The following is a 23,645-nucleotide window of genomic DNA, read 5'->3' as shown; positions in this document are numbered from 1 at the left end:
TAGAAAATTATAAAAAGGTTAAATTATTTTCACATGGTATGAAATGTTTTCTTTTTTTGCAGTTTCAGAATTTAATGTATAAAATTATGAAAGCATACAATCTTATCATCCTGAAAAGGCATTCTTTGCTTTGTTTTTTTCTCTAGAACTCTTGCTATAATAAAGCCTGATGCACTGATCAAGATGGGCGACATAATTCAGATGATATATGATGCAGGCCTGATGATAATCAAAGCAAAAATGTCCAAATTGTCATGGTAAGGAACATAATTTGTACTGAGTAATGTATCTATCTGTTTGCACTCTTTTGCTAGAGAATCATTTTGTGGTTAAAGATGTGTGATAATGATAATATGATTGTAGAGAATAGTCAACATGGATTTAGAAAAGGTAGGTCTTGGTTAAGTAATGTTCTTTTAGAGCACAACAGAGGTTATAAAACATAGCAGGCAACAATTATATTATGGAGAAGAGAATTTGATATGAAATATTTAAATTTTCGATTTTCAGAAGGCTTTTGATGTTCTTCAAAATATTCTCAAATTAACTATGGTAAAGAATCAGGGAAATAACACATCCAGCATAAGACAGTTAATACAAATCCAACTGAAACTGAAAAATCCAAGTGCTTAATTGAATGATTAAATTGAAGTTTTGTCATTAGTGGAGTACTCCATGGGTCTGTATGAGGACCACCACGCTTTGTAATTTGACTTTGCAAAAGTATTGGCTTTGCAGAATGCTTCGCAGAAGTATTCAGACCCTTCCTATGGTGTCCCGTTTTGCGAAATTATAAAATGATACATTCCTTTTAATTAATATCATAGTATATTATTCAAATCCTTAATAATCAAATGGAAGACTTCCGTGGGTAACAAGTTACAGTAAATGTTGGCAAAATTTAAAGAGAAAAAGGCAAAATAAGATGGAGGCCATTCAGCTAATTATATGGCTCATTAAGGTAAATTTGTGCACCTAAATTAATTTAGAAGTTCCACAGGAAAGGGTTTAATACTTACACAATCACATTTTTTCCATTTTGCTTTCATATTCACTACAACGGTACAAAGGTTTGAATACTTTTATGAGGCACTAATACAAATAAAAAATGGAATACTTACAGTACTCCTCAGTTTTGGGAAACTATGCAGATTAAAATTACGTATTCCATAAATCTTACAAATATCCATATAGTGAAGACAGCAGGAGAGAATAATGTTTAAACAGCAAAGCACATAAAGACCGGAAAGCTGTTTTGTTTGGAACTTTGAGAAACCCTGCTGTTTAACAGTTCATCATCATTATAAGAGCATTGCAGTAAGATGATACATAACATAAGTAAAGTGAATGTCAGAAGATTTTAATTGAAAGAAAAAGAATGAGTAAGTGTGTACAGTATGTTCTGTGCTTACCTCTGGAAACAAAAATTACAAATTAGCTGAAGCTATTTTTTATGAAGATGATTAAATTATGATAGCCTGTTATGGCTCATGACCTTAAGAAGTCAGATTAAAGCTTACGAAATATATTCTTTTGTGGAAAATACTATGCATTTTCATTTAATTTAGACATTTTCCAAACCAAGATACAATCTTTAGTAATATGGGATAGTAAAATACAGGTAATAAGAATTTAGTTTGAAGAAAATCTGTATTTTGCTGTGATCAGCACTGACAATTAAACCATGCATTACATGGAAACAGCTGATCCAAGTTGACTTTTTTTTCCTTTCAAATAGCTGAGTTGCAAGTTTAATAGCTGTGAGGCTGTATGAGACATTAAAACCATGAGCTTGAGTGCAAAATGAGCTCTGGGTTTTTTATTCCAGATAAAACTATTTTTCAACAACTCTTTTCTCATTTTTGAGCTGACATATTTTTTTGTTTTCAGATATAACTGGAGGAAACAGGTATATTTACATATATATGAGCTTTTTTATTTCTTGCCCACATACTTATTTATATATATATTTGCATGTGCACATATAGTTAGATGAGAATCACATTCTTACATTATGATTAAAAATGTTAAATCTGATACTGTGTATGAAAGACGTATTCATACATTTAGTACCCCTTTGGGTTTTATTACTGGATGTAAATCTTTTCACTTGCTTTGTGTATACTTTCTACATGTCCAATTTGTATTCCTTTCTGTAACGGGAGAAAAACTAAGTGCATGCAGTTGGATGTGTTTCCTTGCATCAGGGACTGTGTGAAACTCCATACATAAGATTTAAACCTTGCCACAGTCTTGAAGGGCAGTAACCACTGCAGCCTGAGCTATTTCAAAGTCCAACCTACAACTCTGTCATGAGGTTGATCCAAAGTCATTATTGTAGCAGGGACCTGATTGCACCTGCTAATTTTTTACCCTCAGTAGTCTCACTAAGTAATCTTTCTGTTTTTCTAGGAATATCCAGCATTTCTGAGATTTAACTTTTACACATTTTTTTATTTTGTGTAATATATGTTTTTTCTAAGTATTTAACTTACTGTTCATTGAATCTTCTTGTCCCGGCAGTAATTTATATGATAGTTCATATGAATATCAACATCTATATGACTGTTACTTAGGTAATCATTGACATAGACCATTACTTATTATAAATACAGTGGGCCCACTTTTCTTTGCTATTAACTTTATGGCAATGCCCTATGTAATTCATTTGCTATGAAGTAGATAGTTTACCTGCAGGGAAAATGTTAGAGGTGTAATGTACACTTTTCTAATACTGCTTTCTAAGCACATTTTAACAATCCACGGAAACAAATATAGTGATTTTCGTATATCCAGAAATGCAGAAGTCAGACCACACTTTCTGAAACCACACCACTATTGTATAAAAAGTTGCCCTCCTTGTATTGTCATGTTAAAAGATTTTGTTTTACATGTTGTTTTGTGTTGAACCTAGGTCCTAAGAACTAAAAGTCTGGGAAAGATAAGGAATTACTAGACCAATTCACCTACTGTACATTCAGTAGTGTTTGTGTTCATTCTTCAGTTCATGTGGTAATATTGGTAAGCCATACATTGGCTGCCCAGATTTTACGTGCAGAACAGATATGACACTCAGTTTTTGGATTGGTTAAAATGATTCTAGCCAATTGTAGAATACATCCAATTATCATTTCACGAGCTACTGTAGATAGAACAAGATGTACTGTATAAAATAACAGGAAATTTAAGCTTAGTGTTGCTTTGATGAGAATTATTTCTCTTATAAGAATTAATGATAAGCACTTCATAAAGAAATAATATACCTTAAATGTAATTGTACCTTGAAGTCAATTACATTTCTCAAAGCACAGGCCTAGTTTGGGTATTTATATTATATAATCTGGCAAAGGAAATATGTCTCTCTATTTCTTATTTAAGATGACTTCCTATATAAATAATATAGATGTGGTAGATTTAGTCACTAGATTTACTCTTACTATACGGTTGAATGCAACTGTATATAAGAATATATTCCAAGGAAACTACTAAGAGATTTTTTTGTCTGTGAGAGGAGAAAAACGTCATTACCCAAGTGTAAATTCTTGCTAACCAAGTGATTTTTTTTGTCATGCTGGTGCTGTGCTGTCAGCTGAAGGTGACAAGCAATGCAGGAGCTAAAGGACTCACTTCATAACTCATTAACTATTTTTATGTGTTTCTTTCAGGAAAGAGGCAATGGACTTTTATGCAGAACATCAGTCAAAGTCTTTCTTCAAGTGAGTGTTTCCTGAGTGAATAATTGACCTTTCTTTAGGACTGGGGTTGAGATTTGAAGGAGACCTGAAAGCCACACCATAGCCATCAGCATTCCCGTGACATTGCTGTGACTTTGCAGTATTTTCTCGGTATTGTCTACACCAGAAAATCGCTGCCTTATAGTTTTGCTGTGAAATTGGAGTAAACATTTCCTGCCAGTGATTTGTTAAAAATGCTGATAAAAAAGGAATCAAAATGTCATATTAGAAATGCACGTGTCATTCACATTCAAAGAGTTTGAGTCAGGTAACATAATGTATTATTAAGTTTACATTGCTTATGTAATTACAGCATCTGCATCCCACTTCCTTATTTTTTAATTTTAGTCAGACATTCAGCTTTGTTTTCTAATACTGTACATGTCTTTTAATCCTTAATTAGTGATTGTCCCTTCACCCATATGGAATATACATTTTTGTACCTAACACATCAGTAGAAATCAGACTTTGGGTTCTTCTTTTTACTGTTAAAATAAAGTTTAGGTATGGCCTTAATATGTTTCTGATTTTTCCAATAAAGTCATTTTACAAATAAGATTGGATTTATAAAATTACTACAACTTGATGAAGAACTGAATATTCAGTGCTAGATTGCATATTTAAAATGCTGTATTAGATTTTTTTTTTATCTACAATTGTTTTCACTTTATTTCTCCTCCATACAATTTGGGTGTCATTGCATGACAGACAGATAAAAATGCATGTCACCTATGAGATGTGCATTTTCAAGCCATAAACCTTTTTTCACATTTTGAGCTCTGTTGCATCTGATGCTCATTTGCATTGCATCAAATGCTTAATATTAGGAGCCATAGGAAAATCCTGATCTCACTGTATGCCATAGCTGCAGAATCCAGTAATTGATCTTTATAACCAGAGTATTTGCTATACTTTAATTATATGTGAAAAGTAAAGTAGCATTTAGGACATTTTTAGTCTCTTGTGCACCACCAAGTGCTAGATATAAACAATTTTTCAGTCAGATGGTCCTCTTTCACCAGAGATTCTTAATTTCTCTCTCTGTCCTATACACTAAAATAACTAAATTTTATATAAAGAACAGTTAGATTAATGCACGTCTCCATGTGTCTTTATCATATGTTCCACCATTAAAGCATAGCCTTTGGTCACCATAGGAGGAGGTAAAAAAATATCCATTAAAATATACCATAGCTGGTACCTAAAAAGTTGATGCATTTAGTAAATCTGACATATTAGAAGTCAGAAGTGTGATATTGATAAGACTGATTGTTCCGTTAACTAGACAGGTGATGTCTGTAAATCTCTCTGTGGTCTACAGTAATCTCATGCAGTTTATGACCTCTGGCCCTGTTGTTGCCATGGAGATAATGGGGGATGAGGCCGTGGCTGCCTGGAGGAGACTCTTGGGACCAACCGATTCAAGCGTGGCTCGCAATGAAGCACCAAACAGCGTGAGGGCAAAGTTTGGCACAGATGGCACCAAGAATGCTGGGCATGGGTCTGATTCACTTGCCTCAGCAGCAAGGGTATGTGTGTTTTTTGGGACCATAAAGAAACTGTCGGTAGTACCACTGTTTATGCCATGTTCAAAGTTTGCAAATACTATACCAGATATTGGAAGAGGTACAGATGAATGAGAAAATATTGTGAAACTTTTAAAAACATTCTTGTGTTATAAAAAATATTAGCCATTTTGGTTTAGATTCTAAAAGTTTGATGGTGTACAAACATTAAGCTTTTCATATTATCTACATATCTTTTTTTAAAATATGTACTGTAATTAGTTAAGTCCCATGTGTCTGATCTATATCTGTATCTCCTATGCACTTCGTGTTGAAAGACAGTAACATGTTCAACACAAGTCTGTTTTTATTATTTATTGGTTTTAATATTAGTGAATTGTTTGTCATAATTTGCACTGTTATGATTTTTGCTGATACATTATTAGGATGTTTTACGTAACATTTTGATTATACCCCTGCACAGAAGCTGTCAGTAACTATTAATGGAACAAGTAAAGGTTTATTCCATGCTAAAAAGAGAAGAAAAACACAAAATTTCAGCTGTGGAGCCTTTTTCGGTATGACCACACCCGAAGAGGTTGTGTTTTTCAGCATGGAATAAACCTATACTTGTTCCTTTGCAGCCTACGCATGTTGATGCAGCTACCTACGTGAATAACTATTAATTATATTTCTTTTACCTGAAAAGAAACTGTTTCTTTTGCCTAAATCTCACAGGTATAGGTATATCGGTAGTATAGTTGTATAATATGAACGGTGCCAATGCAGAAGGAAATTGCTATTTTAATGGTTTTTCAGGGGATTTCAGTTATGTTTGGAGGAGGGCATCTACAGTATGTCTATACATATGTATGTGTACCTAATAAAGAGTTAATTGAGTAATTTCCATAACCCACTTCATATTGTCATTATTTTAAGAAATGCTTTTGGTTTTCCTATGAAGACGAAGTAGAAACACTAGTAAATTTTTTTAAATCTGAATTTAATACCTATTGAATTTGCCTTATACAGCTAAAACAATCAGAATCTGAAGATGAATAAGCATAATGACCTGTCTGCCTGTATACTACATTAAACTATGATTGTATAATAGTTGGTCTCACAGATCAAATTTTAAAATCCTTTAGGAGCACCAGCTTTCTAGAAGTTAATGCAAAATAGAATATTCATATAAATATTAAGCTTATCTAATTTTAATCTTGTGAATCTTTTTCTTTACATATCAGATTCTTACCCTGTATATGTAAATCTGATTCTGAGTCTACACAAACAAATAGAGATTCTTTTCAGGGCTTAACTTTTGTTATTATGTTCTGTATTGTTTCTAATAAATTCTGTTAAACTGTTTTAAGAGCAGAAACACATTTCTTCTTATTCCTGTCATTCACTGTTGTTTTCTTTTTGAAAAAAAAATGTGAGGTGTTCTGAGAGAATATTTTTTATTTGTCCTATTTTTTTTTTCCATAGACACCGCTTTTGTGATATGATGATTTTCAAACTATTCATTACAAACTCTATAAAGAAGTTCCTGCTATTTCTTTTCTACCTTTTTTCCTCAGGAGCTGGAATTTTTCTTCCCATCAACTACTGGTCGTGGCCCTTCCAACACTGCAAGATTCACAGATTGCACGTGCTGTGTTATTAAGCCACACACTATCGCAGAAGGTAATCTATTACTAAATGTATGGTATTACTTACTATTTCCTCTAGGTTAAAGTTCATGTCTTCTTTTGCACCTTTGTCTGTGTTGTGATATGTCAAATTCAGTTGAATATAATGGATATAAATTATATTACTTTGTTTATTGAAAACTTCCTGTAAATGGGTTGTTTTATATTCTTTCATGTGTCTCCAGTGCAAAGGGATGCACTATATTTTTCCACTTGTTGGAAAGCTGTATACTCTAGTACAATGACTTTAAATCTTTAAAGCCAGCATTGGGTGCTAAATAAATGCTAAAGGGTTTTCCCACTCCACTTCAAGGGGAAATCTGTCACAAAACAAAACTCAAGCAAAGTTCAAGACAGATTAGGTCAATATATAATAATTGTGAGCACCAGGACATCTCTGTAAAGCTATACTACTGATTCATAAATTGTCTTCTCAATGCATCTTCCTAAGCCAGGAAAGTTGTCTTAACTTTTTTAAACATACCCAGTGCAGTGTCTGTGGACATTCTGATTGTCTGTATGCAAACACCAGCTTTGGGATGTGAACAACATTGGGCAAAGGCATCCTTGCAAGTTACTAAGCAGCAATATTCAACATTGAGAAATGTCATTTCTCCATGCTTGACTCTTAAATACTAAAATAACAAACTTTGCCCATGGGGTAGGTGTATATAGTGGGTTAAATAACATGAAGAATGATTAGAAAATGTATAGATAAGTGAGAAAAGATAAAAGACTGTAGATGAATAAATAAAAACATTGGTAGTTTGTTTACATAACACATTGTACAACGTGATTATTGTTGGGATTTCAGAAATAAATGAGGATGTGATTTCCTCATAAAGAACCATTTTTTCCAGGGAAGAAACAGTTAACAGAACAGTTGTTCTTTGTACAGGACATATTACAATATTAAGTACTCTCTGTTCTTCCTTCTTATTGTTTCTCTGGTAAAGTTAGTTTCTTTCTTTAAACAAATATTTTTTTTGACCCCTTCTGCTTTTTCTCAGTCTTTTTGTGTTGTACATTGATAAGAGTGTGTCATCATCTGAGTCATTGCTTAATTGAAACCAGCTTTTACTTCGATTTGCTACAAATCCATGGTCTGATCTTTGTGTATTAAGCATACCAGTTGCCTGGTGACCTGTGAAATCACTGAAATCCTCTGAACTGAGCAGACCTGCATCAGGTTTTCTGCAAATGCTGCTACTGGGTAGTTGTTATTGTACTACGTTCCTGGGACATGAGTCATTTACCGAACAAAAAATGTTTTTTCACAATAGTTTGCAAATTTGAAACCTTTTTATTCTAACACCCGTAGCCACAGTCTATATCTAATTACCCCTAATTACAGTCTATATCTAACAAGTTACATGTATGTGAGGTGTTTCTTTACTAAAATCTGCTTCATGCACTGGGCATTTACTCTGTGATTTGTAATACTTTCAAATCATTAAAAGAAGCTAAAGATTCAGAGATAACTACATGATAAGAACATTTGTTTTTTAGCTAGCTTCCTAATTTACTCCTGGATTACATCTAGTTTCTAATGTTTGTGCTGAACAAGAAAATGAAGGATTTTTAGCAATACTCATGTTTTTCTTATGTACTAAAACATCATTCTAAATCATTATTATGTCAGAAAACAAGACCACAATCTGGATGATACTGTTCATAGTTTAACTATATTGTTTTAGTATTTTTATATTGAGCAATGAGAATGTGTGTACTAAAATGCAAGGAGCTAAAAAACAATACAGGCATTTCTGATACTGCTCTTTGGCCATGTTGGCTTCTAGGATAGGATTTTGATGTGTTAAAATAATAAATTGTGACGGTAAAATAAACAAGAGTGATTTAGTCATGTGACTTTAACCAGTCAGATATAGTCTTGTCTGTGTCTTAGGTCATTATGAAACTCTTTCAGATGAAGTTTGACATGTGTAGCCTCTGTGGAACCTGATAGTTCAATGGGTCATACAGGGGAGCTACACATGGTAGCCTTATAACAATCTTAAAATGAAAGAGGCTAAATGAAATGAAATAAATACCAAAAGCACAGAGTTCATGTCTGACTGGTGATAATCAAATTGAATTGACTCATTTAACCATGAGGTACTGCAGAGGCTTTGTGTCTTTCTTACAACTCTTAACTTTCATGCCTATAAACAGTGAAAAATAAATTGTCAGGCCATAATTTAGATGAGTGGTGTCCAGTCCTGAACTGGAGATGGAATGAAAAGCTGAAAGTACAACTCTGCACTTAATGAGCTCCACTAGTAGGTTACTCTTTTAACTGTAATGATTTTCTTCCAGCTCCCATGTGCTGCTGCTTTCAAGAGACCTCAAAAACCCACAGATACACAGGATTGAACACCCCTGATTTAGACTGTAACTGGGCTCACATTTTACTTGTTAGATTGTGTGCACAGTATGTTTTAAACAGAGCCTCAATAAAATACAAAAAATCTGGTGGAAAACAACAGAGTGCGATGAAAAACACATCAGCTTTTGTACAAGACAGTGCAGATTGCTTTGTGGGATAGACTAATGATAATCCTTACAGAGAGAGCATTGAAGATTCTGTGATATCCATGTATTGTAAACCATTTTAAGGTTTTCGTCTTAATTTTATTCACTTCAAACAAAAGGACTTAAAAAACTGTTGTGTTATCCAGACTTTTAAATTTAAATTTATTTTTGTGCCAAAAACTTAAGAAGTTACAAACAAGAAGAAGGCGTTTAGTTGGTAGTGTGAGGAACTCACCCTACTGCCATATATATAAAAAATGTCAGGGTATCTGCTTCAACAACTTTGTTGGATAGCTGGTTCCAGCTATGAGGTCACACACCTAAAAAACCCATAATAATACTTAATAATAAAACTTAAAAACTTAATAAATCAGTCAATATTTCCAGATAAAACACATATACTGGTGTGAAAATAAGTCAAATAATTACTACAGTTATGAGAAATAAATATTGAATGAAACCCGACAGTGGACAGCACAGTGTCACGGTATCGTAGCTGCCTTGCAGCACTGGGCTCCTGGGTGCTCTGGGTTCCTCTGCCGGTGCAAAGATATACTGGTTATGGTAGGATAACTGGCTTTCTGAGATAACTGGCCTGATGTTAGTGTGTCTGTGCTCTGCGATGGGCTGGTGACCCCTCCAGAGTGTATCCCGCCATTTGCATTGGATATTGGATAAAGTGGTTAACAAATGGGTGGAAGAATGAAACCTGGCAATTCTAGAAGCTGTATTTTGTACATATATTCATTTTATCATTGTGCTCCTAGTTAGTAGATCTCTTCAGTATATGCACTACATCATTTATTTGTAATCACGTAGGCAGGTATTTAGAACATAATACCACCATTTAAAATTCCCTGGTTGCAGTTCATGCTTTTCTATATATTTCTTTTGCAAAAAAACATGATATTTTACATACAAGCACAACAAATAATAAAGAGCAATGCTCAAATTGTTGGTGTAGGTGATGAAGGAATTAGTGAAAATTGTTTAAACTTAAACGGGAGCGTCTCTAGTATAGTTTCAGAAAGAATAACAAGAAGAATTCTCCATTCTGCAGAATGCCACAGACAGCTAAAGATACATTTAACTCTATGATCTTTATCTTCCTGATGGGCATGATCACTTTGTCCACTACAGTATGTGTGTGTGTGATTAGACAGCTCCTGTTTTATATCTAGTGGCTGTGCAGTTCTGTTTGTATAGATAACAAAATTAAACAAGAGGTGTCAGCTCTTCTTTTAAAATGGTTTGTTATCGCACTCTGAAATTTCTAAGGAGGAGCTGTCTTCCCTGTGGCTGTTGCCATTATGAAGAATTGCCTCTCAAGCAGTCTCTATCTGTTAACAGCAGTCAGTGAATTTCAGCTTGCTTGTACTCTCAATATGTTTACGTGAACTGGGTCACATTTTGCATTTTGGTTCATTATAGTCTGCTTTAAATGTGCCTCTCAACTTTGAATAATTTCTTTTGACATACATACAAATATTTGGACATTAACCATATACAGATATGGTCACATTATGATCTTCTTCATCAGCTTCAAAGTAAGATCATGGTAACTCATTCTTAGTTTAAGTTGGTTTGCATATCACGAGTGATAAAAATATATGTTATATATATGTTAAAAATTATTTTTGCATAAAGCAAATAAGATTTATGTTAACTGTCTTTATAATAATTTTTTGATTAGTGTTGGGATATATTACAGTATGTGCAAAAGTGCCAAGTGCTTTTTCTTCAGTGAACATTCCTTTCTTTACACTCGTGTTTTTGTAGGAAATCCTTGATAGTGACCTTGAAATAAATATCCCACCTTACTGTTCTATTTTGTCTTGTGACAAAATTGTATTTTTATTCATGTGACTTTGATTAATGTCAAATTTTAAAGTTTTTCTTATTCTTTCTTTATAAGTGTTGGAAAGATATAATTTGATTCTTTATCACTTTTTGCAATAGATCAAGGCTGCTTTTCAAATTATTAAAGCATTGAAGCATGCTTGAAGCATTTTTCCCCTGCCAGTTAAATGAGCTCTGCAATCTGTCCAGAAATTACATATCCTAATCATTTCAGGATGTTTTTATAGGAAATAGAACATTTAGATGTAAATATCCTGAAGCACTAGGTTGCAATCAGAACTGAGATGACTGTTACTGTAATAAGCTAAATTAATTTATTCAAAGTAGTTTGACATGTCATTAACTGAGTATAATCAAAAGTAAGCATACAGTGCCCTCCAGATGTATTCATATCCTTGATGAAATAAGAGTAAAAAAACTCAGAGTAAGTTACAAAGTTTTTAATGTCTTGTTACAAAGATAATGTCTTGTTAAAAACAATTCTGAAAATGCTGTACTGTAATCATAGTAGCGTTTCAAGGAGCAAAATCATATTTGTCATAATTGAATTCCAGAGAACACATTTATTTGCACTTTTAAATATTTAAATAAAATCCAAAATAATAAAATCTACAATAGCTTTCTGCTCTTTTAAAGTGCTTCTAGAACTTCGTAGGTTTCCTGTATCACCTCAAGCATAAAAGGAGCTAGCACACAGAAGACATTCAGTAGTAGCATGCATTAACATGCTTAAGATCAGAGAGCTCAATGGTCATTGACCTTCACAAGCTGGGTGTGGCTATAAAGGTTTTCATACAAAACTGAAGCTACTTTCTACTGTAGTGTTCATTATTAAGGAATTTAAGGTTAGTGGTATAATGACAAACCTGCCAAGAAGAAGGTGCAAATGTGTCTTGTATTCGCTTTGTACCCAGAGTCATAGGTGCAGTAACTTGTTAATTCAGCGCAGTCACATCCACATCTGCATGTTCAAAAAAAAATTTACAACGTGTATTACAAATAAAGAAGGGACCAAGATGAGTTTTCATATTCGGGAAATCTTGATGTGAAATGTGGATTTAGCTGATATTTGATAAAAGGATACTCTTGTGCATATAATGGAATAAAAATATTTATTGCATTTTTTCAATGTCTCTTAGTATTATGTAATAATAATTAATTCTGGCCTTAAAAAAAACCATAATCCTGAAAGATGTTTCTAATATATGTATATATGCAAATGTATATTTACTTGCAAATATAGATGCCTTTAAAATGAGTCTCTTTTTTGCATGTGGCAATGTAGTAGAATCCCTCCTAATATATTCAGAGCTAGGCCTCCCTTTAACCTTCATGTGAGTGAAAGGATAAGACCTAGATAAACCAGACTGAAGCTGGATCAGACCAAAATCAGCAGCATTTTGTAATCTTGGTAATGATTTGCTTAAGCTCCAAGCAGGAAGCTAGTTATTGATTTTCTTTCTCTTAGTTCTTGCTATATTCGCAATGCTTGTGGCCTTTGTAAATATGTTTTTTAAATAGGTGTAAACTCTGATATTTTTCAAAGGTTGGGCTAATGTTGCTGAGTCTGCACTTGGTTGATTTTGTTGAAAAAGAATAATTATAGTTCTTAATGCATTGCACAGTAATCTGTCCCCACCCTCGACCAAAGTCCTTTGCTATAATACTAGACTTACTATAACTGGTGCAGTTCGTTTAGAGACATTCCCTCCCTGAAGTCACAAACCAATGGAAAATCACGGCTGCCTTTATCTCAAGAAGCATGGGGTTTGGTGATCCTAGTCCTGACGGGAATAAAGAAACATCTGTCGCTAGGCAGTGGGAACACCATATCCTAGCAACAGTGGTACCTGCAGCTGAAACATGACGCAATGATCTAAACCATGTGACACATGGTGTAGCTGAGTGAGTTTTGTGTCTGTCTTCTTTTCTGGGAGGACACAGAGGACAGATGAAAGTGTAATGGAGAGATAACTGAAGCATGACCTAAGCTGTGTTTAGCATATCATTTAATGTAGGAGAGGCTCCAGGAAATGATTGATTTTAAAAATAGCTGCAGTCTGTATTCGGCATATTTGTTTTTGCATATTTAGATAATCCTACTGGATCTAAGTTTCTTCACATAAATATGTGTGTGCAAAATGTTTCAGTTTTAACAGAATGCATTTTTGTGTTGTATAAATAATGTTTATTAGAAAAGTATTGCTTTTTTAGACTGAATGAGCATTAACTGGTCTTACTAGATTTTGATTTTTAATTTGTGTTCTATAACCTTTCCATTAGACTAGCATGCAGTCCAGTGAATAGTCACACCTTGCACCCTGCTTCCAAGAAATAATCCAGATTGCTACAGTCTTCAACAGGAATTGGATGATATTTTGGTAACTGATGGGTGAAGTTTTCCATAAATCCTACCTGTATCAAGTAGGAATTGCTTTGATCACTGATTTTAGACTGTTGTGGTCTGCTGTCCCAGAACCATGATCTTCACAGTTTGTTCTCAAGCCTACATTCTTTCTGTGTAGTTTTTTACTCTGAATTTATAAGGCCTATGTGTGCCAAATGATAAAAATAAAAGTGCTGGATAGGACTCTCAAAGAGCTGGGTTTGTGGAGAGCAGGTAATTTTTTAAACCTAAACAAATGCATTACTTTCTGTAATCTCCATGTACTTTTTCAGTATCTGAAATCAGCAGTTTTATTTTGCAGAACTTGGTGACAGAGCATGGCTTACATGTACAGTATTATTGTACATAACTCTCAGTTTTGTGAAAAGTTTTGTGAAAAGCTCTCATAAATAATATTGTGTTATTATATTACTCCTCCCCCACACAGAAGATTGTGGGAGTCTGGAGCCAGGTGTCCATGCAATCCTTCGAGAAAGAGAGAGAATTTTTAGAATTACAGTATAAGCTACTTGCAACCAAATGAGCAAGATGATTTTACAAATGTTTTTCAAATCAAATAAAACCAATCTAATCTCGATTATATCCATATAAATGTAATGCAGCTACTTTTAATCAGTTATGATTTTAGAGCTCTCAATGTTATAATTATAGATTTGGGCTAGGTTTTGCAATACTTCAAATATAAATTTAAATACAGTAAGTCAGGTTCTGAATTATTTTATGTATTATGGGTATAATATGCTAGCAATAAGGACATTTACAAGAGGCTATTGTGATTAAAAGTATATACAGCATTCATTGTGACTTTATCAGTCAGTTTAATGCATAAGAGAGCAGGTGCTCTGAGTGGTTCATCATGTCATAATGGAAGAACAAACCTGGTAACATGACACCTAGTTACATGGGAAAAGGGAACAGGTGGAAGGAGACTCATTCAAATGGTTTAATGCCCCATTGTCCCCATTGTTTGTCCAAAGGGAAGGTGATATTATTATGGAGGCATAAAGAATGTATTGTATAGTTGCATGTCTTCAATAAAACATAAACAGGAGGATTTTGAGCTGTAGAAATTCCTGTGTCAATCACATAGCAAGGTTTGGTTTAAACTTGAATTTTCCATAATATTATCCAGCATTAAGTTTATTTTTCAGGAAGGGAAACACAGTGTACATTTGTGGGATACCACATCTGTGTATTGCGTATACAGTACATGCAAAAAATGTTTTTATAAGGAAAATAAAGAAACAGCAATACACCAAATAAAGCTAACAACAATACACTAGATAAAGAAAGCTAGATGCCAAAATGTACAAGTTTGTATGTCCTGATCTCTGTGACTGACATATCAGATGTATAGCTTTTGGTCCTAAAGGCTGTCTTCCATACATCAAACTTTGCCTTATGGAATGTCCCCTCTCTGTCCTTGTCAAGCCTCTGGCCAATACTACAAAGTTAGTTTCCCTGAGAGTCTTTTTGTCCTTTTGAAAGTTCTTCCTAAAGCTGGAGGAATGCAGGAAGTCCCAATGGTACAACTGGGTTATGTACCAAAGGTTTGAAATGTGTTAGAAATGTTAGAAATGGTCATAAGGTCCTCAAACTATACCGCTAAAAGCTGTTTAACACACAATACAGCTGAAATTCTGATTGTTATGATTCCAGAATGTGATCTGTGATGGTGTTCTCTGAATGCCTTATTATGTCTTAATTTCACTTCAGAACTTTTGGCTTTCCTTTACCTTGATACAAGTGTATCACTGGCACTACTCTTACACTTATAATAAATTATTAGGGTCATTTATTTGATCACAAATGGAAGGAAATGCTGATTTTACTCAGAACGCAACCAACCAGCAACTAAATAGTATGCAATACTATATCTTCCACTAGTAGTTCCTAAGAATGAAGACTTATTCAATTTTGCAGGTTTGCATTTTTGGAGATTATTAAAAAAAATAGAGATTTGTCAAGTTGATTTTTTTATTACTCATTTTCCCACAGTTTTAGAAGTGAATTCAACATGCAAAAGTCTAGTTATGATTTAGATAGTATAATTGGAGTAGGTGAAGTAAGTTAAACTACACACTAGAGCAGCAATGCCTTATCCGGCCAGAATGTATTTTGGTTTCTGTTCCATTAAGAGTACTAGGGAGCATGTGACTCCCCTTTCCCCTGGATGGGACACCAGTCCATTAATAATAATAATTATTAATAATAGCTTACACTTATATAGCGCTTTTCTGAACACTCCACTCAAAGCACTTTACAGGTAATGGGGACTCCCCTCCCAATGGGGGCTTATATAGCGCTTTTCTGGACACTCCACTCAAAGCGCTTTACAGGTAATGGGGACTCCCCTCCACCACCACCAATGTGCAGCATCCACCTGGATGATGCGACGGAGCCATAGTGCGCCAGAACGCTCACCACACACCAGCTCTCAGTGGGGAGGAGAGCAGAGTAATGAAGCCATTATTAGGACGCCATGATTGGTAAGAGCCAATGGGAACTTTGGCCAGGACGCCGGGGTTACACCCCTACTCTTTTTGAGAAACACCCTGGGATTTTTAATGACCACAGAGAGTCAGGACCTCGGTTTTACGTCTCATCCAAAGGACGGCGCCTGTTTACAGTATAGTGTCCCCGTCACTATACTGGGGCATTAGGACCCACACAGACCGCAGGGTGAGCGCCCCCTGCCTGCCCCACTAACACCTCTTCCAGCAGCAACCTTAGTTTTTCCCAGGAGGTCTCCCATCCAGGTACTGACCAGGCTCACACCTGCTTAGCTTCAGTGGGTTGCCAGTTGTGAGTTGCAGGGTGATATGGCTGCTGGCATTACAGGGATTACCCCCAGAAATGTTTCTCCCCATTTATCCAAATAGGTAGTGGACTGGAGCAACCTGCGTAAAGCACCTCAGTGTTGTTTCAGTTGATATCACCACCAGGAGGGGGAACTTGAACTCACATCCTGCCAAGTATAGGGCGGTGTGGTGGCTCTGTGGCTAAGAATCTGTGCCTGTGGCTGAAAGGCTGCCAGTTCGTATCCCACAGCCGGCAGAGAAATCCTACTCCATTGGGTCCCTGAACAAGGCCCTTATATATATATACAGCATGCCATCATAACTTCCATTGCACATTGAATACAATCAGAAAAACATGTCAAATGTGAAACAACATATGTGGTATTATTTTTCATATTTTGCATATTTTTATGTTGTTTCATGCCATTTTTAAGACTTTCACACACTGATACAAAGATGACTATCTTTTATGGGGTTATTTTGGAGATGCAGAGAAATTAATGTTTACTGCCTTAAATGATCAATTATAAAGAATTGTTTTGCTTTCAATGTTGAGTTATAGTTTGGTAAAATGCCAAAAAGACATGTATGAACAAACCCAGTCTTATGCAGAGTGCATTGCAAAATTATTCACCTCCCTGCAAAGATTTTGAATTATGTTACCATCTGAGATTGCATTCATGGCGCTTTCAAACAGATCTTAATATTTAGAATCTATGCAATCTACTGCAGATTGCTAGAGCTAAAAATGCTGCAAGTATATATGTTACATTTTTAAAGAAATTTAGAAGATTCTCCATCTTAAGTATTTAGTATTTCAAGAGTCCTTGAAAAAGTTACAGAGTTGAGTAGCTGAGATAGGAGAAATGTCCATGAATCAAAGCTCGCTTTACAGCAGAATGGCAGGAAAGCCATTACTGAATAAAATCTCAAATCCTGTATGAAGCATATAAGTGGTTCTGGCAGCTTTTGTTTTATGGTCAGATGAGACGAAATTAGAACACTGGTTACTTTTTCTGCAAACAACATAGCACATCACCCAGTCAAAACTGTCCCTCTGTTAAGCATGGTGGTGGCAGCAATATGGTATTGGGCTGCTTCTTATCAGCAGGGACTGAGAAGCTTTTCCAAGACTGAGGGGAAAATGAATGGAGCAAAGTACAGGCAAATTTTAGAACACAACCTGCTTCAGTCAGCTGAAGACCTAAAACTGGCACCAAAGTTCACCCTGCAGTAAGAGGGTGGCCAGTGCTACACTGAAATGACTTAAGAAAAGGAAAATGAATGTCCTTGAGTGACCCAGTTAAAGTCCCGACTTAAAATGTATTGAGTATCTGTGGAAAGACTTGACAACTGCTGTACGTAAGTGATCACCAAGCAACTTGAGAGATCTTGGTGCAAATTTAACAAGAAGAAAGGGCATAAACTGCACCAAGCCGGTGATCATAATTGATAGAGATCTTGTGAAAGTATCTGCTACCAAAGAAGCTTTCACCAAATATTGAGTTCACTAGTCTGAATTCTTATATAATCAATGTATTTAATTTTTTTCTCTTTATTTATTGCTGACATTTACTGTTTATCTTTTCCTTACAAGTCTTCATTTTGAGCATTTTGTTAAACTATGAAATAAGCTACTTTTCATTTTTTTAGCAGTAACTTTTATTATGAAGGTTAATCTCAAATTTATTAATATATATTATTACAGAGTTAATAAGAAAACTCTTACTGACCAAAATGTCAGTAATGATCTTATTTCTTCATAGGTTGTGTTGTTGTGTGGATGTTTTTTCTGTTTTTACTTGCAATATAGGCTTATTTGAATCTTTTATAGAACAAAATAAATTACACTGGAATAACAAAACTAGTTAACGTTCATTTGGTGCATATGTACAGCCAGATATTATAACCTTGTTTTCCCATTTTTCTCATGAATGTCGCTTAAGTCAAATTCAGACTAATCCGAGTCATAAAAAGGGCACATGTTTCTGTTATAATTTCATCACACCTACAGTTTCTTTTGTGACTTATCCTCTCTTTCCTACTGGTTTATAAGTAGATTTAAAGCAGGATTTAGTAAAGCTGAAGCTTCTGTACCTGCTTTATTCTAGGAAGTGACACTTCTGACATCAAATTAAAATTATTGCCTAAGTAGATTATGATTCAAATTAAACCACAAAAAATGTTTTATGGCTGAATAAAATAATTTTGAGAACACTGTTTCAGCTCGAGTATTTTATAAGATATCGGGTCAAAATCCATGCCACTCTTTTCCTGATAAGACTAATCCTAAATTTTGCTGGCCACTAAGTTATAACATTATTTTTCAGAACTGGCTAAAAGATGTGTCAGTGTGTCAAGGCAGTTAATTGGACACAGCCCAGATTATGCAAATTAATTTTATATCACTGATATGTGTGCTATTGTATGCTGTTCACTTGGAGCATCAGTCTCGCTAATGTCCTGTCAGATTCATAATGCAGTTTGCAGTTTTTGCCAAGCCTTGTTTTTGGCTGTTTGCATGAATGTCTAGTCAGAGTCTGTCTTCAGAGCTACAGTATGTAATAAACAGTGCCACGGCTGCTGTAAATTGCATCGAATGTGCTTTCAGCATCATGTCTGCTTTATGTTTCCCCACTCATTTTAGTCAATCCAGGGCAATTCATAAGTGCTATTAAGACAATTCATTGTGCTACTTGTACCTTTGCTTTTTTAAAAGCTTGTCAATCAGAAAGCTCAGTTGAAAACAAATTCTCATGAACAATGACTACCTGAAGTATACCTATTTATGCCACAGGGCATTTTCAGGAGAACGACAGCAGTGTCCCTTGAGGGTTTTAAACCCTCAGCCTTCCTCCAGATTCCAGATCCTAAGACCTACTCCATTTTTCAATTATCATTTGTTTTTCAGCTTCTGGTTATCTCCACAGGTTACACTGATTAGTCATTGACAGTCTGATGTAGGCTAGTTATCCTAGAATTATACTAGTTAACCTAGAGTTATCTCATGCAAGATTTGTTTTTAATTACACTTAATTACATTAACACTTACCACAAAAACACTAATGTTCTTTATTAATTTGGAAAAACACTGTAGTTTATTTTTTTCAACATTGCAGTTAAAAGGAAGTTGTATGAGAGTGACTGTTTGGTAAAACTGTACCAGATTATATTTTTGGTTCAGTTTGGAGGGTGTGACAGACACCAGTTGGCAGCACAAGGGTAGCCATAATTTGCCTTTGGCTCTGCAGATGTTTATCATCAGCTGAACTGAGTATTGTCATAGCATCCAATTAAGCAAATAGGTTTCAGTAATGTTATTGGTTTAGGGCAATGGTGCAATTTGTGAACCTTAGCACCCTGAAATTGAATCTGATAACATAAATGCATCCTGTAAATTACAGGTATACATGTATGTTTTGGTTTTTTTTTCTTTTCAGTTGTACTGTAGGTAGACTAGGAAAAATAACAGCTAAGACTGTTAGATATACCTGTCAGATATCTAATATTGAGGAGCAGTTATTAATAATAACTAACTTGCCTTAACTCTCATGATCTTTATATATAGTAATTAGTATTATTATAATAAAACAACAGCAACTATAATAATAGCAATTGTATTGGTGATCATGATCATTACAAAATAGAATGCAATGTCCTTTGTAACATTAGCTCCTAAAACAGTAGAAACTGAGACCTATGGAGAAATATTTTATTCTCTTTTGATATTTCAAAGTTTGTGCAATAAAGATGCATTGTAACACCAGTTGTTTAGTTTTCCACATTATACAAACCAATCCATATAATTTATAGTTTAGATAGAAAAACATGGAAAAGTGCCCTTTGAAATCCATGTGTGGAGAAAAAAAGGTCAGTTTACACAACAAGCTCATCTTTTCACCTAATTAAAAATTGCTGAGAGGTTACAGGACATGTAGTGCTGACTGGTAACATGATAATAGGAATGAAACGTAGTAAGGTTTGGTTTCAGAAGTTCTGATTCTTTTTTAGTTGAATCACATTTTTGTGTGGTTAATGCTGTATTATATTTCTGTTTTTTAAATGTGTGTAACTTGTGAACAATGGCAATGTAGTCTGGGGTAAGTTAATGGCAATGGCACTTCTCATATGTGTGTTGTCACATTTACACCTAATTTCGTTAAAGGTCCCTTGTGATGCAAAAAAGTCCTATTTATTATTGAATTTTATGTTAACTTTAACTTAACCTGTACAGGCTGAGTAAGAATCAATATAATCCAGAAGAATAAGCACTAGAAAGTAAAGTTTGATGTATAGTAAATATGTTTCATATGTTTCAAAGATGTAAACCTACTATAAAGAAAAAAATAGTGAAGTGTTCAGATTATAAAAATACTCCTGCTTCCTGGCAATCTTTAAGTCATGTGTTTGCTTGGGAAAACGAAGCACCCAGTGAAGAGAGTTTCATATATTTGGACACCTTTGTATGAGGTCTCTTAATGGAAGATGAAACATGCTTAGGAAGGTAGATTGATTTGCTCTCTTACCATACAAATCGGAAGTTGTTCCCCAGGAGAAGCAGACATTGAAAAACCTTCCCAGCACATTTCATGACACTACGTAATACTTAGTATGTAAAAGTCGCAGTGATTTACGTAAATGTCTCTCAGTGCTGGGAGTTGGAAAGGGCAGAGCTGGCTCAGGCCTTGGTATACAGTGTGCAAGTGGCTCCCATCAGTGTTTATCTCTTCAGAGCTGAATGATGTTGAAGTACTGTGTTTATTTTCTTGTTGACACAATATGTTTGTATTCCAGAATCATGTTAAAATAAACAGGGCTTGACAATACACTTAAATATACATATATACACTTTATACACTGTTAAAGATATCTTTGTCTTTCTCTTGTTGCTATTGGGTTGCAGTGATGTATTCAGGTTAAATAACAATAACTCGATAAATTAGTAATATAAAAGTTGACAAGTAAAATTATAAATAGAAAAAAGAGGAATTTGTTAGATTAATACGGTTAATAACGTTAGAGGTCATATTTTTATCAAATGTATTGGATCATATGGACATTTAAGCACATCTGAAGGTGCTTAAAAATCTAAGAAACAGACAAGGACTTTACGACGAAATCCATCTTCAGCTTTACGATTTACAGAAATCCATCTTCAGCTTTACGATTTACAGAAATCCATCTTCAGCTTTACGACTTATGGAAATGCATCTTCAGAATTTGATAGGCAATTTATAAGTTGTATATTTTTTACTAGAACCTGTACAGTCTGTTCTCATTGAAAACACTGTAGTGAATTTTTATGCTTTGTTTTTAAGACCATTAACATAACAATGACTTAATTAGGCTAATCATGACAATTTCTTGGACAATCAAAATATTTCTTTAGGTAGAAAAAAATGTGAATTCAGTTTTATAGATTTGCATAGATTTTATACTTTTTGCCTCTTTGGGGCTAGAAAGAGATATTTGGTGTCATTGACGGGGTGGGATTGACGCATTTCACTTTCCTTTAATATAAGCCAAATTAATTTTGTGTGCAATCATCCTGCTAAGAATAGACTGTTTACGGTTATGAACAGATAAAACTAGCCTGTGTGGGTCCTTTTGCCTGCAAGAGGCTCTTTTGAAACAGACCGTGAAGGATGGAAATATCTATTGACTCATCGCAGGAACTCTCATCGTTACGGATAGAGCAGTCCAGGGCCTTATCTGTATGCGCCCTTTGCTGACCTTAGCAGAAACCCTTAGATATATTGTGAGACTCATTATCCACTTTGAGAAAATGTAGTAATCTTTAATAATATAACAATGTATTTTGTAGATTATATATCCTGCCATAAACTTGCCAAACATTATTCATCAAGAAGCAAATTAGCAGGTGAATATTGAGTTTTACAACAGTACTGAGATTATTGCCATTGGTATGGCACAGCATGCTAAGAAATGCATTGATTACCTTAGCTGTGGAATATGATTAGGACCAGACAGAATATGTGTACACATGTTAAGTAAAAATTGCAGAATCTCAACTCAACTTTGAAGAAAATGTCAACAAAGCAGGATTTCTGCCAATTCAGACATAGGGAAGTGTCACACTAAATCACTAATAAAAGTTTCATGTAATATCCTATAACACTAGTCAGATTTATATAGGTGTAAATGAACCTCATTATGCTGTTTGCGTTGTTCATTGCTGTGATTGTTTTTTCTATCTGTAAAATGTGGACAGGATTTCACTCTATAATAGACTAAAATCTATTTCAATCTCTGGTTAACAACAAACAAAGTGAATGTATTGTTTTCCACATACCCTTATGCTATATAAAACTCAGTTGTCTTCTTCTATGTTCCTCTTTCCTCGAAATCAAAATGAACTGACTTGATGTTAATAACTAATTATTAAAATAGACTAAACTGCTAAAATCAAATAAAGTAATAGTGCGTGACAACTTCCATGTCATTTCTACATGACATTCAAGATGGTTTTATGTGCCTTCTGACAGTATTAGATTGCTTCTGATGCACATTGTGCCTAACAGGCACATGAATAGGCTGCACATTATTTATTGTTCTTTTGGTTTCTATATTACCTTAGATAGTACAGAGTAAAGGCTTTAATGTTTTATTTACTAGAAGACTGCACCATTAAGATTAGTAGTCTGAAGAGATGAGTGGAGTGTGTGGCTCCACGCTAAAAAAGTAAAAAGAAAGTAAATGTTTCAGCTGCACCATCTTAAAATCTGAAAATTCAGTACCCTACTTTACAAAGAGAACGTGAAATCATGAATCAGCAAATATACTGTTTCAGATTGTAGATTCCTAAGTACATTGAGACTACATTAACAACACCCTGTATTGTAAGCTAATTGTTTGAATTGGTTTAATCGTTTTTAAAAATAACAGAATTTTCCATTTAGATTCAGTCTTTCAAGGACTATATTTTGTTTGGGTTGTGTTCTTCTCAGCTGTTGCCCCTAAATGTTCACTAAATGCTATGTTATAGATGTTAGTAATAAAATTCAAGATTAAATTAATTCATAAATGCTTGTGGCTTATTACAGAAAGATCAGCAAATATGTGCGCTCCGGTGTTTCAAGCTGTTTCTATTTAAG

General features: G+C 34.5%; 1 protein-coding gene across 1 annotated transcript in view; it reads left to right on the top strand.

Moving 5' to 3' along the window:
* The window catches only part of nme7 (NME/NM23 family member 7), an 82,438-nt gene that overhangs the window by 20,051 nt on the left and 38,742 nt on the right, over nucleotides 1-23,645 (top strand). The window contains exons 5-8 of the mRNA XM_088913083.1: nucleotides 147-257; nucleotides 3,666-3,716; nucleotides 5,056-5,263; nucleotides 6,820-6,925. Of these exons, the coding sequence (XP_088769209.1) occupies nucleotides 147-257; nucleotides 3,666-3,716; nucleotides 5,056-5,263; nucleotides 6,820-6,925 (476 nt within the window). The remainder of the gene's footprint in view (nucleotides 1-146; nucleotides 258-3,665; nucleotides 3,717-5,055; nucleotides 5,264-6,819; nucleotides 6,926-23,645) is intronic.

The sequence above is a fragment of the Atractosteus spatula genome, chromosome 4 (genome assembly GCF_055471065.1).
Source record: "Atractosteus spatula isolate fAtrSpa1 chromosome 4, fAtrSpa1.hap1, whole genome shotgun sequence".
NCBI classification, from domain to species: domain Eukaryota; kingdom Metazoa; phylum Chordata; class Actinopteri; order Semionotiformes; family Lepisosteidae; genus Atractosteus; species Atractosteus spatula.
The sequence above is the reverse complement of the archived record's forward strand: the minus strand, read 5'-3'. Positions and strand labels throughout refer to the sequence as shown.